Raw genomic sequence first — 14,442 nt, 5'->3', positions numbered from 1 at the left:
GGTGAAGGTGATTAAGGGTCATGTTTGGGTTATCATCTTAATATAAATCTCGATAAAACCAAAATTTAATGGAGTTTATTCTAAACAACAAAGGTAAATAGTCCTGTAAAAACATTGGACGGTGTTATGACTTACGAGGAATGTGATAATGGCCCTAAATAACCACGTAGCAACGCAGTTCCTCTTTAATTTCCCAACAAAGTACACGGTCTATTAAGAAAAATCTTCTGAGCTTCTATTCTAATCTTCCATGCCTCCAAATAGTCTACATACCTGCCCAGATTTGAAAATTGTATTTGTATAATAAAAAAAACAGAAGCTATGGGCTGAAAAACCCATCTTTATCGTGTTGTGAGAAATTGGTTTATCATTGACTATTTATTACAATCTTAAACTGTCTGGACGGGCCATCATATCTCCGGCATACTAGTAACCATATATAAGATTGGCTTTTCTTTTTTCTTTTTTTCAAAGTATTGTCTACGACACAACTCATTTGTGGTGTGCAAAATGTTGAGTGATATAATGCATTGGGTACCTAATAAGTCGTCCAACAAAAAAAATGACGTAGGATAACTTTGACGGCTGGAAACGTGCAGCTAGACTTACACAATCTCGACTTGGGATGCATTCTTTTAGAAGACGGGATAAGAAATAATTTTAATTTTTTTATATAAGCGGTACAATTGTTGCTACAAAGTTAAAATTTTATATTATAAAATATGAGATGATAAACTTATATGTATTTTTTGACAAAATATCATTTAGTAGTTCGGAAAGTATTGCTTAAAAACTAAAGAAAAATATGAGAAAATTTTGGCAAAAAACACAGGCTTGATCGTGTGACATAGCTCATTCCAGGTGTAAGTGAGAAGAGATATACCGTATACGTCTCAAGATACCAAAACATAGTATTAAGAGTTTTTTATTATTTTTAAAAAAGTATTTTAAGGTACCATATTTTTTATATAAAAAGTGTGGTATTTTAAGGTAAAAAAATTTGTAACTAAAATTCGATATTTTTTAATGATGATAAAAAGTCATACTATTAAATATAACCCAATTTATTATTACGCATCTAGACAGACTTATAGTGCTAGCAAATTCATTGTACGACATTATGTTATATCCAGCATTAAGTTTTAATATTCTATGACAAGGAAAGTAATCTCATCTTTAATAGTTTCCTCCCTTTTTTATAGTTAAGTTATATGTCTTGGAGTGGCTACATCCTACATGCTTATTTCTCGTAACAAACTTTCTTACATCTCTTAATAAATGTTGCTGACGTTATTTTTTCTTTAGTTCCAAGATGCAATTTGTTCAAGAAGGATTGGATCTATCCATTGGTCATTGCCACCAAAACTCACTACTAGTTATACACCCAACATATAAAAAGATGGCTATAAAACAGTAAATGAGAGATGATTATAAAACAGATGTTTAGAGTGAGATGGCATGACATATAGATAGGTGCATCATTAAGTGCTTATGCAAGACTCCTCTAAACATGGTTGTACAGAGAAGGCAGCCACATTGATGAACCGGCGGTTTCGGGGCCGGCCTGTACGAGATCACTGCTTTCATGGGGTAATCACTGTGGCTAGATCGGGGGCGAGGAGATCATGCGGCACTGTAGCAGCCCGTGCAGTAGTACCGACATGCTAACGGCCGGGGCAGCCAGCCAACCCAACCTCTGCCTGCCTCTGGTTATTAGGGCTCAACAGCCGCGCGAATCGTTCCGGGAAGAATTTTTTTTAAAGCTTTTGAATAAATAGTTTTATTAGCAAACCTCGGAGAAAAATATATTTACCATATTAATCTTTTGCTCACGCCACTCATATTGGTACAGTAAAACAATGTTTGCCACACAGAGTTTTTGGTGTGACAGTCTTACCACGCTAACCGGTTACGTGATAGCGTCATCTTGCTACATCACTAACACTGACATCACTAACACTGACATGACTAAAAGTTCATATAGTGAAAATATTAGTACTAAAATTATTTATTAAAAATGTTTAAAAAATAAATTTTCTTCCCGAGAGGGCTTCTCGGTGATGGTAGAATAATTTATAATGAAACTTATATATATATATATTTATAAAATATCAAAGATCATAAAATTATTTACGATGAAAAATCTCTAAAATCAATACTAAATTTAAAATTTAACTTAATCGTAAGCGAATAGATGAAGCAGTATAGTGGCTTGGATACAGCCAGCCGGGTATAAAGCTGGTGGCTCGTGAGTACAACAAATTTGACAGACAAAAAGCATTTACTCATACTTGTAAGTATACACTTCTATTTGGTGCAGATTTTAGAATATGCATTGTAATTTTACTTTGTCCGAAGAAAAGTCTTAAGTCACACTGTTATAGAAGGAGATGTTATTTATGATCAGTCCTCGATGATTTGCGTTAATAAGGGCGCTGAAATATGAACAAAAAAATAATTTATAAATTTCCTGTATATGTTATATTCACGGTTTAAAAGTCAACGTTAAAAAAATAAACTGTGATAATAAAACATTCTAAAATCAACTATAATATTAAAAATTAAAATGTTGCTACAACTGATAATTCAACGAGCAAAACGATAAGATCTTAAACTTTGCAACTATTTTACAATGGCAATCTAAAATTAGTTCAAAAACAAGCTCAATCCAATAGCTTTATAGCAGAAAGCTGAAAGCCGTACAGTAGCTCACAAATCCGTTAATGCTGCAGGCCCAAAAGAGTGCAGCTTGTACAGATCGATGCATGCGACGTGCAAGTCGCCAGGTGAGATCGACAGCGTACATTGCCGTATGTATCTTCACCTCCCCACTTGGTACTTCCATGAAAGCATCTTTAGAAAAAGCTTGGTGGTATTGATTATGGCACATGCGAATATGCAATGATGTAATGTGGGGGCCCTTGTCCAAGACACTGCAGCCCCAGCTGCACAGAAATCCCAGGGCACCCTGACAAATCCTGCCTGTCCAGAGTGAGCTACACAGTAGCAGATCGTGTGTCGAACAGAGAGCCCCATTGGTACTCTCTGCTGATCCAGAGCTTTTCATAGTCAATCAGGATCCATCCAATTGCTGAACTGCTGATGATAAAATTGGAGGCTCATAAGAATGTTCAGTAAGATTATTGTAACAGTGCATTTTCCTGTAAAAAAAAGTTTACAACAATGCAAACATTGGAAAAAATTTAGACAATATCAGTAACTAGCATGCATGCTGAGCCATAAACTTCAGACAAGTAGGCATATGTGGTGCACATGGGCACACTATGCTATTGCATCGGATGCCCAGCCCGGAACTCAAGCTCAGTCGAGCAACAGAAAATTTTCAGTGTCCTAACAACGAAAGAAACAGCAAATCCAGTGGAGATTTTAGAAAGAAAAGACAAGCCAACCGTACAAGGCGAGCTCCTTGCAGCCTGTAGGGATTGTAAATATCTCTACAAAATCACATACGGCACACAAGGCCAAAAAAGAGGGGACTGAGAGTGAGAGCTACATCAAACTTTACAGCATCCGGAAAAAAAAAAGGAGCTTTACAGTGCTGCTCCAAGATCATAGCTCCAGCAACTACTAGCTAGCATCTATGGTTGAGGTCTTGATGACATAAAGGTCACCTGATAAACATATGCAAAAATGACCAAAGATCAAGAAGTTCTCAGGTCCTATGAACATCTTGTGAAACGAAAAATGCCCAAGGCTTAGGAAGCAGAGTAAACGAAACTTTGTGGAGCAGTGCCAAGAACCCTATACAAAAAACAAAATAAAGCTCTCTACCATGCTATTGTTCTGCAGATTACTTATTCGAGAGCCTCCTTTTGTACCGCTTAAGGACAGAAGCCAGGTTCTCCTTCCCTTTGGGGAATGCGACATCTCCTGCTGCTGTGCCACTTCTGCCCTTGCGGCTAGAAATGGCTTGTTCCACGTCCTTAATCACCTCCAAGATCATAGCTGCCGTTGTGAATGTACCAGAGATGGGCCTGGCAACTTTCTGAAGGCACACACATCCTTTCACAGGTTTCCGAGGCTTGGAAAATGCAGGATCAAGGATTCCCTATCAAGTAAACAAAAGAGAAAGTTAGCAAACTTGAAATCCAAAATGAACAATGTGCGGAGAAGCAGTTTGACCAGTTCTTCTGCATGTATGTCACATCAAAAGTCAATTTCCCAAGGCAACTAAACCGAGACAGGGTGAAGGAAGAACAGTAGATGAGATTTCCAATTAAGGTTTATCTTATGATTAGAGGTGTAGAGTAGGAAAAACCCTGTTACAAGTTACAAAGCACATCTACAGGCAAAGAAAACAATAGAATCATACACAACAGAGTTCTCTGCACCAACATCTATATGTTAATTTCAATGTAAATGAATGCCATCTATGCAGTGTTTCATACTTGCATCATGAAATATTCCCAGCCACTATAGCAAGTATAACGGTTAGTACAGTTGTTATGTATGCAGTCAGTGCTTGTTTTTAAAGTTTGCATGGAAAATAGGATTGCTATATATTTTCACAATCCATTGAAAAATCAGATAGAGTTTGTCAAATAATGTTATCAAGCTGTTGCTATTCTCCCATATCTGTTCATTTCATTTCTACTATTTTTGGGAAATCAACATCTCTTTTGCAATTTGGTTTAGGTGAAAAAGCAGATAATAAAACACCAAAGTATCTTAAAGCCATCATATGAATCAAGATTATTGCAATCCACAACAATGTCAAATAACCTATATAGTATGTATGCAATATGCTACATGTAGGAAGCAATCATTGTTGATCTGAATCCCTGGGTGCACCCCTTTTAATGGTAAGACAAAATTACCACCTGTATTGTAGTTTGCCTCAAAATAGGCAACAAGAGGGAAACATACCTGGAGACGATTAAGAACATATGTATACTTGCCCCAAAGTTCTGGCCTACTTTCGACAAGGCACAGGTTCAGAATCTGGCGGATGCACCAAACACCAAAACTAACAAGTAAAGGAGCCTGCCAAACACAATCATCCCCACACTTATGCAGTAGGCGCATGCCATCGGCATCCCTGTTATTGTTTCTTCGTAGTGGCTGCAAATTTTCATCAGAACTCTGGATCTGGAGATCAGAAAATAACTGATTCTCAGTTATATTTTGTGAAATTCTCTCAGCTGTAGCAACTTGATCAACTAAATTTTCATCACAACCACTATTTTGCTCGAAAAGCCATCCTGATCCTTCCAGTTTCAAGAGCTTCATGATGCAAAATCTAAGAGATTGAAGAAGTTTTGCCTCGTATTCTGTGGGAGAGAAATCATCTTTAGTGACACCACTTGATCTCTGGTTGGTGTTACCTTCACCCTTATGCAACTCTGGTCTTGATACACCAAGTAATTGTTCAAACGGCTGCTGGGTCCAAAGGGATTCAGTCCTTGGGTTCATACTTGACTGCATAGACGATGTGTGTCTATGGAAATTAGGCTGTGAGTGCTCACTAACTGCAAGTTGAGCTGTGGACCTGGTTCCCATGTTCACACATGGTGACCTTTCACATGCCAAATTTCCAAGGTATGACCTATTTCCAGCATCACCTCTCAAATTTACTTCATTTGGCAAATAATTCCTACCTGCAGCAATTAGTGCAGATATGTCAGGTGAACTATGGTACTTCTTTGAGTAAGCAGATGAACCAACCCCTTCGATCTCATTAACGGAAGTAGGGTTGTAATAGTATCTCTCCACTGTCATTGTATTTAAACGGTTTGTTGCTGTATTTTGCAAAGAAGTGGTTCCCAGTGAACCAATTACATCTTGATTACGAGTACACTTTACAGAGTCCGCGTAGCTAGAAACAGCCGAGTCAGATGATTTAGGAAGCCGACGCGGGTCTAGTGTAATGCTGGAGTGTGAACTCTGGCTTGCATTCATACCTTTCAAAGAGGTTGCCAAGTGATACCCATGAATTGTAGCAGGCTGATAGGACTGATTGTCAGGGTAAGAAGGCACATTATAATTTAAATAAAACTGCGTATTTTGTCCAAACAAGGAGCTAGTTGACCTTGGGATGTCAGCATTAGATGGATGCATGCTCTCAGACCAGTTTGATGATCCTATGGGACCCATCTGAAGCCCAAAATTAAAGCCTGGACTAGAGGCTTCTTTATCATAGGAGTCCCATGCTTTCTGTATGGTAGCTGATCCTCGGATTGCATCTTTCATAAAGGAGCTCTTAGAAGCTTTGATGGCTTGGTTATCCGTTCTAACTGTTTTCGAGTATGGACCAAGCAGCAAGTTGAACCCTTCCGCATTAGCATTTTGTGTTAGCTTACCATGATAATCAAAAAGATGCCCCCAGAACTCATCAAGAATTGCTGCTAACTGCCTTCTTACTGCACGACCAAAACCAGGCAGTCTTGGGTGGTTACCACTACGATAACCAGCATCAGAGTCTCTCCCCTTGCTCAAAGTAAGAGATGATGGGCCAGGAGAAGCTGAAGGAGGTGCCTTGTTTCCAGCAGACTTTCTGAATTCTGCATTATAAGAAGCCTCAGCATCACAGTTCATGCTATCTTCTGCTTCTTCTTTGACATCCTGTGAGATCATACTCTTCATTTTGATGTTCTCTGCAGTGTTTTGTTCTACTACTGTGGCAGTGCAAGCCTTTGCCACTGGCTCTGTCCAGTCAACCGCATGAGCTGATTTTGGTTCCTCATGTTTGATAGATGGTGAGACTTCAGGGATAGTTGGCACAAAATCAGTTAGTTGTTGAGCGCCATGATCAGATTCCACATTGATGTCAGAATAGTCATCATGCTCCAACACTGATGTTTGACAACTTTCCGATGGAACACTGGGAATAGTGTTAATAGTAGAAGCCGAATGGACTTCTTCCTGTTCAGCATTTTCAAGAGAAAGCTCTTCTCTATGATGAGTGGTATCTGGATCTTCTCTCTGAGAGTGCTCAGATAGCTCCTGAGTTTCAGGTTCATTGCTTGCTGACTTCAGTGGAGTAACAGCCAGGAACAGCGTATAAGCAATTGTTGCACAAGAAATTAGGACTAGAATGGCATGTGGAACTACCACAGGGCTTTCAGTGTTCCCTTTCAGATTATTTGTCCAGGTACTATCACCAAACAAGATTTCCGCAGCAAAAATGATATTTGTAAATAGCATAAGAAGAAATGCTAGGAAGGCCAATATTTCAACGTACAGAGATATTCTGTATCTGCCCATTATAACTCTTGATGAGGAAACACGGAAAACAGGAATGACGGATGAAGGGAGGAACATAGCTTGGACAACTGGGCATATAATGAGTAGCTGATATATCCCTTCAGAACCTGCGATCTTTGCATAGTACATAGTAGGAACCATGGCAACAAACTTTAATAGCAGGTGATGTGCCGAATGAGGCAAGTTTACACCAAAGAAATTCTTCAAAATTGCGTGGCTGCCAATAATAGATGTCAGTGAGATGACATGGCTTGAAAAGATAAGGATCACTAAAAACACAATTGGTGCCACCGGATTCATAAACATCTGTAGAAGGAAAGACTTTAGAGGAATCCATGAAGGAGCTATGGTGAGAAGTTCACACTCAAAACAAGAAGAATGAAAATATTTTAAGAAATCAAGGTCACTTTTGTGATTTAAGAATTATGATTGTTCTACTGATACAAATAGGTTGAAACTGGACTACTGGAGGCACAAACCTTGTTCATTAAATCTACAGCATCTTGAAAAGCAACCAGTGTGTTATTGGATTCAACCGCTGCTGAGCCCATTAGAACATAGTTAACAAGAAAAACCCCAGTAAAAATAAACAATATTGAAAAAAAGTGATCGTGGAACAGGGCACCAAGGGAAAGAGTTGTAGATTGTCTCTGGGCCTGCACAAATGGTTTCTGAATTAACAAAAACAAGCCATTGCAGATAAAACAAAGAAAATGTATAAAGGGGGGAAATGGTTTTGGTTCACCAAAACTGCATGTCATGGAGAGTAGAATGCAAAAGGTACAGCAAAACCGATTTACATGTGCACAACAATTTTTAAGCTTCAGAAACATTTTTTAATTGAATTTCCTGACTTTCTATTAGTTGATTGTAGAAAAGGTACAGCAATGCCAAATGAGGGTTTAGCAAACATTATTTGCTTGGTGAAAATCATGAGTAACTTATCATGAGCAAAAGATCAAATCAGGGCATTTGGGTCAGTCTCTGCGCAATTCTTATTCTTTTCTTGATATGGCAAGAATGTGACTACTGACAAGCATAGGGCACATGATTCTGGTTTGCCAACCCACACCAGTTTATATAGAATATCACACCACCAAAGTTGCAGAATTAGGCTTTAATAGCTTAGCATGAATCAGAATTAGCTTCCTGAGAGTTTAAAACTAGTGCTAATTAGCTTCCTGCCAGGTGTGGGAAATAGACAAAATGAAGGACATAAGTTTTTTTTTCAACAAGTTGCAAGTAATGAATTGTGTTCAGAACTCAATAGACTGATCAGAATAATTACATAAGTTACAGCAATATCTCCACATAATTATAAATTGTGATGGTTGTACGAATTCGACAAAAGTCACCATCTCACCAATTTTAATTAAGCATCAGAATAAGCAATGGAGCTTACCTGTACAACTGATGAATGAACATAAAAATTGTGAGCTATTATATTTCCACCAAGAAGAGCCATCAATGAATAAGCACTTTCACCACTCAACTTGGGGAAAATTGCATTCGTATCAACTGGAATTTTTGGTTGACTGACTAATAAACCAAGCACAAAACAAAGAAGTGCAAAGCCAGCTATGCAGGCATTCAATGTCCCAGCCATCCTTTTGCCCTAGAATAAAGTAAATACATGATGTCTTAGAGATGCTCTTGATGATGAAGTTATTCTGAGATCAATAATAAGTTTACCAAATAAGCCATAGTGTAAGGTAGCAGATTGACTACAACACTTGCAAAACATAAACCGGCGATAGGATCATCATATTCAAAGACCAGGTTGAACCCAACTGCTATGCCTGAAAGCTGATATAGCCAAGTATTAAATGTTTGAAAGTTGGCAAAAGCTTGAATTCTCTGGTAGTGAATGCTCTATAGGTCAACTATACTCACTGGTAAATTAATACTCTGGAGAAAAAACAAAAAGGAAATATGTCCTAAATGTATGAACATACCATGGTTAGTTCCGCAGTTAACAAGGACAATACTGCCTGGATGCCAAGGACGACACATATTGATGGGCTGTACTCCTCGCGGCAAATCTTTGTTCATGTAATATTATTAGAAAAAGTTAAAAAATCTCGAAGAAAATGATAGATGAATAAGATATAAAAATACAGGCATGTATTTTCTAGATAGATAACTTAAGCCTTCAAACGAGAACCATTTGCATCTTAAAAAGATGCACCCCCCCCCCCCAAGGTTTTGCAGAGTGATTGATCCTATCTGAATAACACACTAAACAGTTTCAAAGAGAAAAAGGTAAGCCGTTCATTGTACTAAATTGAAGAAATTTGACTAACGGTGGCAAAGAAATGTCAACGATCTGGTACCTCTGCAAGATTTTTCCTAGTGACCATGCTGATACAAATGGACAGATACTGGCACAGAATGGCGGAGAAGTTGAAAAGCATCACCAGTATTACGAGATCATAGCCAAACCGAGCACCGGCATCTATCGTTACCACCCACTTCCCGAGGTCAATATACCCCATCGAGATCAGGAGCACCGGTCCAAGGGTTCGGGAAAGATGATGCCGACCATCTCCAGTAGCCAGAGATTCTATACCACGGACACCATCCATTTTGTAGCAACAAAGCTTACACCAACAATATATATTGGTATGAATCCACGCCGCTGTATCAAATGCCCGAAATGCTCATCAAATTCAGGTTCCTTAAAACGATCTTGCTATGATACAAGCAACCTAATCATAACCAAACCCTCCAAAGCTGGTGAAAATCCACAACACCATGAAACACCTCAATAAGGATCAGCAGTCTAATCAAATCCTCCAAAGCTGGTGAACATCCACAGCACCATGAAAACCCCCCAAGAAGACACCCCTGATCTAGGTTGTCCCTGATCTAAGCTCCATCCACCACAACCAGTGGCGGCTCTAGCGTGGACCATATAGATGCTCAGTTGAACGAACCCACCCCCAAATGCTTTGGAGAATAAACTGGTATTGCCTATCACCGACTTACTCCTCCAGCACGAAGCAAACAAAACCGCGAGGAACGGAAGAACTGGGCAGATTGGAGTGCCCCATGCGGGACTAGATTGATCTCTCGCAGCAAACAAAGAGGGTGGGACACTCCTCCAAGTTAAACCCCCCACACAGAGACCGGAGCAATCCAAGCTAGGGGTTTGTCGCCGGTGGCGGTGGGAGGTGTAGGGTCTCCACGCGGCGAGCGGCGGAGAAGAATCCGGTGGAGATGGCAGTCGAGCAGTGCTTGAGAGCGTGAGAGGCGAGACGAACAGAAAAGATGCTGTCGCTCGCTGCTGCTGCTGCCGCCGTCGCGAGGTGAGGTGGAAGGATGGGGACCATGGGAGGATGCGCGCAAGGTCGGATGGCTGTCGCTTTTGCTTAAAAATATTTGGGCAAAGTTTGAATTCATTTGCTTTTGTTTCCCTCTTCCACTCAGCCGGGAGGAATACTAATAGTTATTTGTGATTTGTAAAAATGATCATAACAATTTGATACGGCATACTACCGTATATTTGTCTCTGAGATAATTAAAAAATACCATTGACAAACGTCTAAGTTTAAAAAATATCATTGATGAATATGAGTTCTAATAAATGTCATCTTACAAATAAATTTGTTTGAAAAATATCATTGCCGTTAAGGTTCCGTCCGTTTTTACCGTTAAATACACTGTTCATACTATAACGCTTAAAGGAAAATTTGGACGGAAACCTAACCGCAATGGCATTTCTCACATAAATTCATTTGTACGATGATGTTTTTTAGAACTCGCATCATGATGGCATTTCTTATAATTAAGTGTTTGTGGCATTTGTTAGATTTTCTCTTTGTCTCTTGAAAGAACACTTTAGTGATCAAATATGACTTGCTCTTATTTAGGAACGAATTGGTTTCCAACTTTTGACTTTAAAATTTAAACTAAAATTTAGAATTTCAACCTAAAATTTAGAATTGATTTTAGAGTTTTTTCGTCGAAGTTTATTTTTTAGTCTTAACTTTACCTATCAGATAGGTAAGAATACATATATAAAATTTTTATTTATAAATTATTTTTTTAGAAAATATATTGTTTGAATTTTTTTCATGAAAAACAAAATAATCATCCCTACAAAGCGGTGTGCTTTTATATAATATTATAGTCTCCTAAGACGATAATCTTATTATTTTCTATCATAATAATAACTTAATACTTAATATAGGACAGTTTAGCATTGAACAGTTTAGCATAGAGACAAATCCATCGATCAAACGTGGAGGGGGAGGAGGTGATTACCTTTTTCTTCCTCCATCTTCTCAATTTCTTGCCACCTTGCTCTATACGAGGATCCGGCGTGCATGTACAACGTCTATCTTTAACCCGTCTATATGTTATGAAATTTATAAAAAACCCCTCTCCATCTAACAGACGACCATAGTGGCTCTTCGCGAAGAGACGGCGGGGTGTGTACTCCAATACCAAACCGACACCACTAGCACTGTTGTACTCTGCGTCTCGCCTATTCGCTAGTACTATTGATTACATTGATTTATGTGTCAAAGGATAAATTAAATGTTTTATAGACAAACAAATAGATAAATCATTATACATGCTGTCTATTTAGTTGTGTGTGTTAAATAGATAATAACCGTCTAAACAGTTGTAATTGCTCTAAAGGAGGCTAAAGCCCCACAAGCTGCATGTTGGATGCATCCTTGCAGTTTAGTGCTATTTATAAAAAAACAATTATAGACTAAAAAGGCGAGCACAATTTTTCATGCGACCGATTTAGGTTACGGTGGGGTCAAGATGAGGGCACCATGCATACTGATCATGTGCCATAGACATAGTCTCAGGGCCATATTTTTACTTGTTAGGGAAAACTAAACAACATATATACAAATGAACAATAATTTATAAAATATTTTTTTATATATGTGTTCTTAGTGATAAAAACCAAAGCTAAAAAATAAAACTACAATAAAAAAATCCTAAAATCAACCATAAACTTAAATTTAAAAATTTAGATTTTTTCCGAGTATAAGAAAAGGCTAAAATGAGGAGGGTAATGACCAAACACACGACGTTGTCCCGTTGTCTCTTGGGTTCCATCAAACCGCTCTATCTCGGGGAGTTCAGCTGCAAAAAGCGTGCCGATCGATCCAATCTCGTCCCTGTTTCGTCGTCGTCGTCGTATGTAGCGCCTGCAGCCTTGCAGAGTTGCAGGGGATTGCACCGTTGCACGTGTATCTCGGGCAACTTGGTCACGTCCACCTGGGGCTGGGAGTTCAGTGAGAGCAAGTTCAATAGACTAGTAAAATAGCAGGCTATAAGTATATTTTAAAGAGATAAGGGAGGGGAGAAAAGAGAAGGAAGGTAGGCTACTAGTTTTTAACCAGATACACATGTGCTACAAGATAAAATATATGTATGACATATGAGACCATGTATTGATGTTTTGTAGGTAACTATTGTATGAATTGGCTATTGTAGTGCTACTGGCTTCAATTCATCCATAGTCAATCTAATAGTCAATTCATACAATAGTTCGCTACAAAACATCAATACATGGTCTCACATGTTATACACACATTTTGTCTTAGAGCTCGTGTGTAACTGACTACAAATTAATAATAGCTTATATCTCTTCTCTCTCCCTTCTTATTTTTTTTAAAATATATTTATAGCTGTCTTATAGCCTGCTATGATACATGCTCCAAATGGTGTCCTGCACTCCGGACTCTACCTGCTCTCAGGAGCTCTGGTGTGCTCTCAAGATGAGTTTGCCGATGTGATAGCCAGACATGGGAAGCAGCAAACCCCATGCCTAGCTACTGGGCTAGCAGGATGATGGCCACCACAGCGCTGTCTCCTCCTAGTAATTCGTTCGTTTGAATGATTCTCGACTGTTCTTTACGAGTTTGGCAAGTATTTTGGCCGCGTTCCTGGGTGGAATTGTATTCCGGCACGAAAAACGCCTTAAATTAGTATATTATTAATTAATTAGTAGTAATTAAAAATTTAAAAATAGATTAATATAATTTTTGAAGCAATTTTACTATAAAAATTTTTAAAAAACACACTGTTTAGCAGTGTTTGCGATACGTGTGTGCGAAAAAGAAGTAATCTAGATAGATAAGCTATACTGCCGTACTTAGAGCAAGTTCAATAGTATAGCCAACTATTAGCTCTAAATCATCTATAGTCAATCTAATAGTTAATTCATACAATAGTTACATATAAAATATATACTACACTATTAATACATAATCTCACTTGTCATACACACATTACGTCTGAAATTTCATGCTGTAGCTGGCTATATAAATATGTAGTTCACTCCTCTTCTCTCTCCTCTCTTATTTTTTTAAAATATGTTTATAACTGGTTTATAGTCTGCCATTGTACACGCTCTTATCTGTTATACTGTGTTACTCTGTCTCCACAATTATTCGATGCTTAGGAAGGTTTGGTTAGATATTTCGAACTAACAAAAACATTATATTGGAATAAATTTATAAAATTTATGGTTTATAATATTATGATATGTTTTTAAGGCTAAGCTACTCATACAGTCATACCATCTGTATAAACTAAGCATTTCAAACATTATTTTGATCGTCAAAATTTCAAAAAGTTTGAGCAAATATCTTCTCAAGCGTTAGATATGACTAAGAGCAAATTCAATAGTATAGCCAACTACTAGCTCGAAATCATCTATAGCCAATCTAATAGTCAATTCATACAATAATTACATACAAAACTTTAATACATAGTCCCACATGTCATACACATACTGCGTCTTAAAGCATGTGCTACAGTTGGCTACAAATTAGTAGCTCATTACTCTTCTCTTTCCTCTTTTACCTCTTTAAATATATTTATAGCTGGCTTATAGCATGCTATTATACATGCTCTAAAGCAGTTACTAAGAAAAGCCTAAAAAGAAGCCATCAAGTCTACTAGGATAGACTAGGTGGGTAATTGTTTGATTTTTACAAACGAAAAATAATTTGTGAATAAAATTTTCATAATATATTCTTAGTGATTTAAAAGCTAAGGTCGAAAAACAAACTTTGATTAAAAAAACTAAAGTTAACTTTAAATTTAAGATTAAAAATTTAAATTTTAAACGAAAAGATAAGAGCGTACAAATTTTTTGTTCCATATTATCAAAACTACTGCACGAGCATGCATGTGGATGTTTGATTCGCTTCCTAGTCCCTCCATACACGAATGTATGACGTT

At 37.9% G+C, this 14,442-nt stretch overlaps 1 protein-coding gene across 2 annotated transcripts; it reads right to left on the bottom strand.

Annotated features, from left to right (window-relative positions):
* Nucleotides 1-3,283: 3,283 nt before the first annotated feature.
* Nucleotides 3,284-10,536, bottom strand: LOC102699762 (protein ETHYLENE-INSENSITIVE 2-like). Of its 2 annotated transcripts, XM_006650382.3 has the most exons (7): nucleotides 9,558-10,536; nucleotides 9,180-9,266; nucleotides 8,917-9,030; nucleotides 8,627-8,839; nucleotides 7,704-7,880; nucleotides 4,888-7,530; nucleotides 3,284-4,069 (listed from the first exon to the last, which is right to left on the bottom strand). In XM_006650382.3, exons 1-7 carry the CDS (start codon nucleotides 9,807-9,809, stop codon nucleotides 3,812-3,814), a joined length of 3,744 nt encoding a protein of 1,247 aa, XP_006650445.1. In that variant the 5' UTR covers nucleotides 9,810-10,536; the 3' UTR covers nucleotides 3,284-3,811. The 2 variants fall into 2 exon arrangements, with proteins under 2 accessions (XP_006650445.1, XP_040378015.1); XM_040522081.1 differs by lacking the exon at nucleotides 8,917-9,030 and having other exon boundaries at nucleotides 9,558-10,535.
* Nucleotides 10,537-14,442: the final 3,906 nt, after the last annotated feature.

The sequence above is a fragment of the Oryza brachyantha genome, chromosome 3 (assembly GCF_000231095.2).
Source record: "Oryza brachyantha chromosome 3, ObraRS2, whole genome shotgun sequence".
Classification (NCBI taxonomy): Eukaryota; Viridiplantae; Streptophyta; class Magnoliopsida; order Poales; family Poaceae; genus Oryza; species Oryza brachyantha.
The sequence above is the reverse complement of the archived record's forward strand: the minus strand, read 5'-3'. Positions and strand labels throughout refer to the sequence as shown.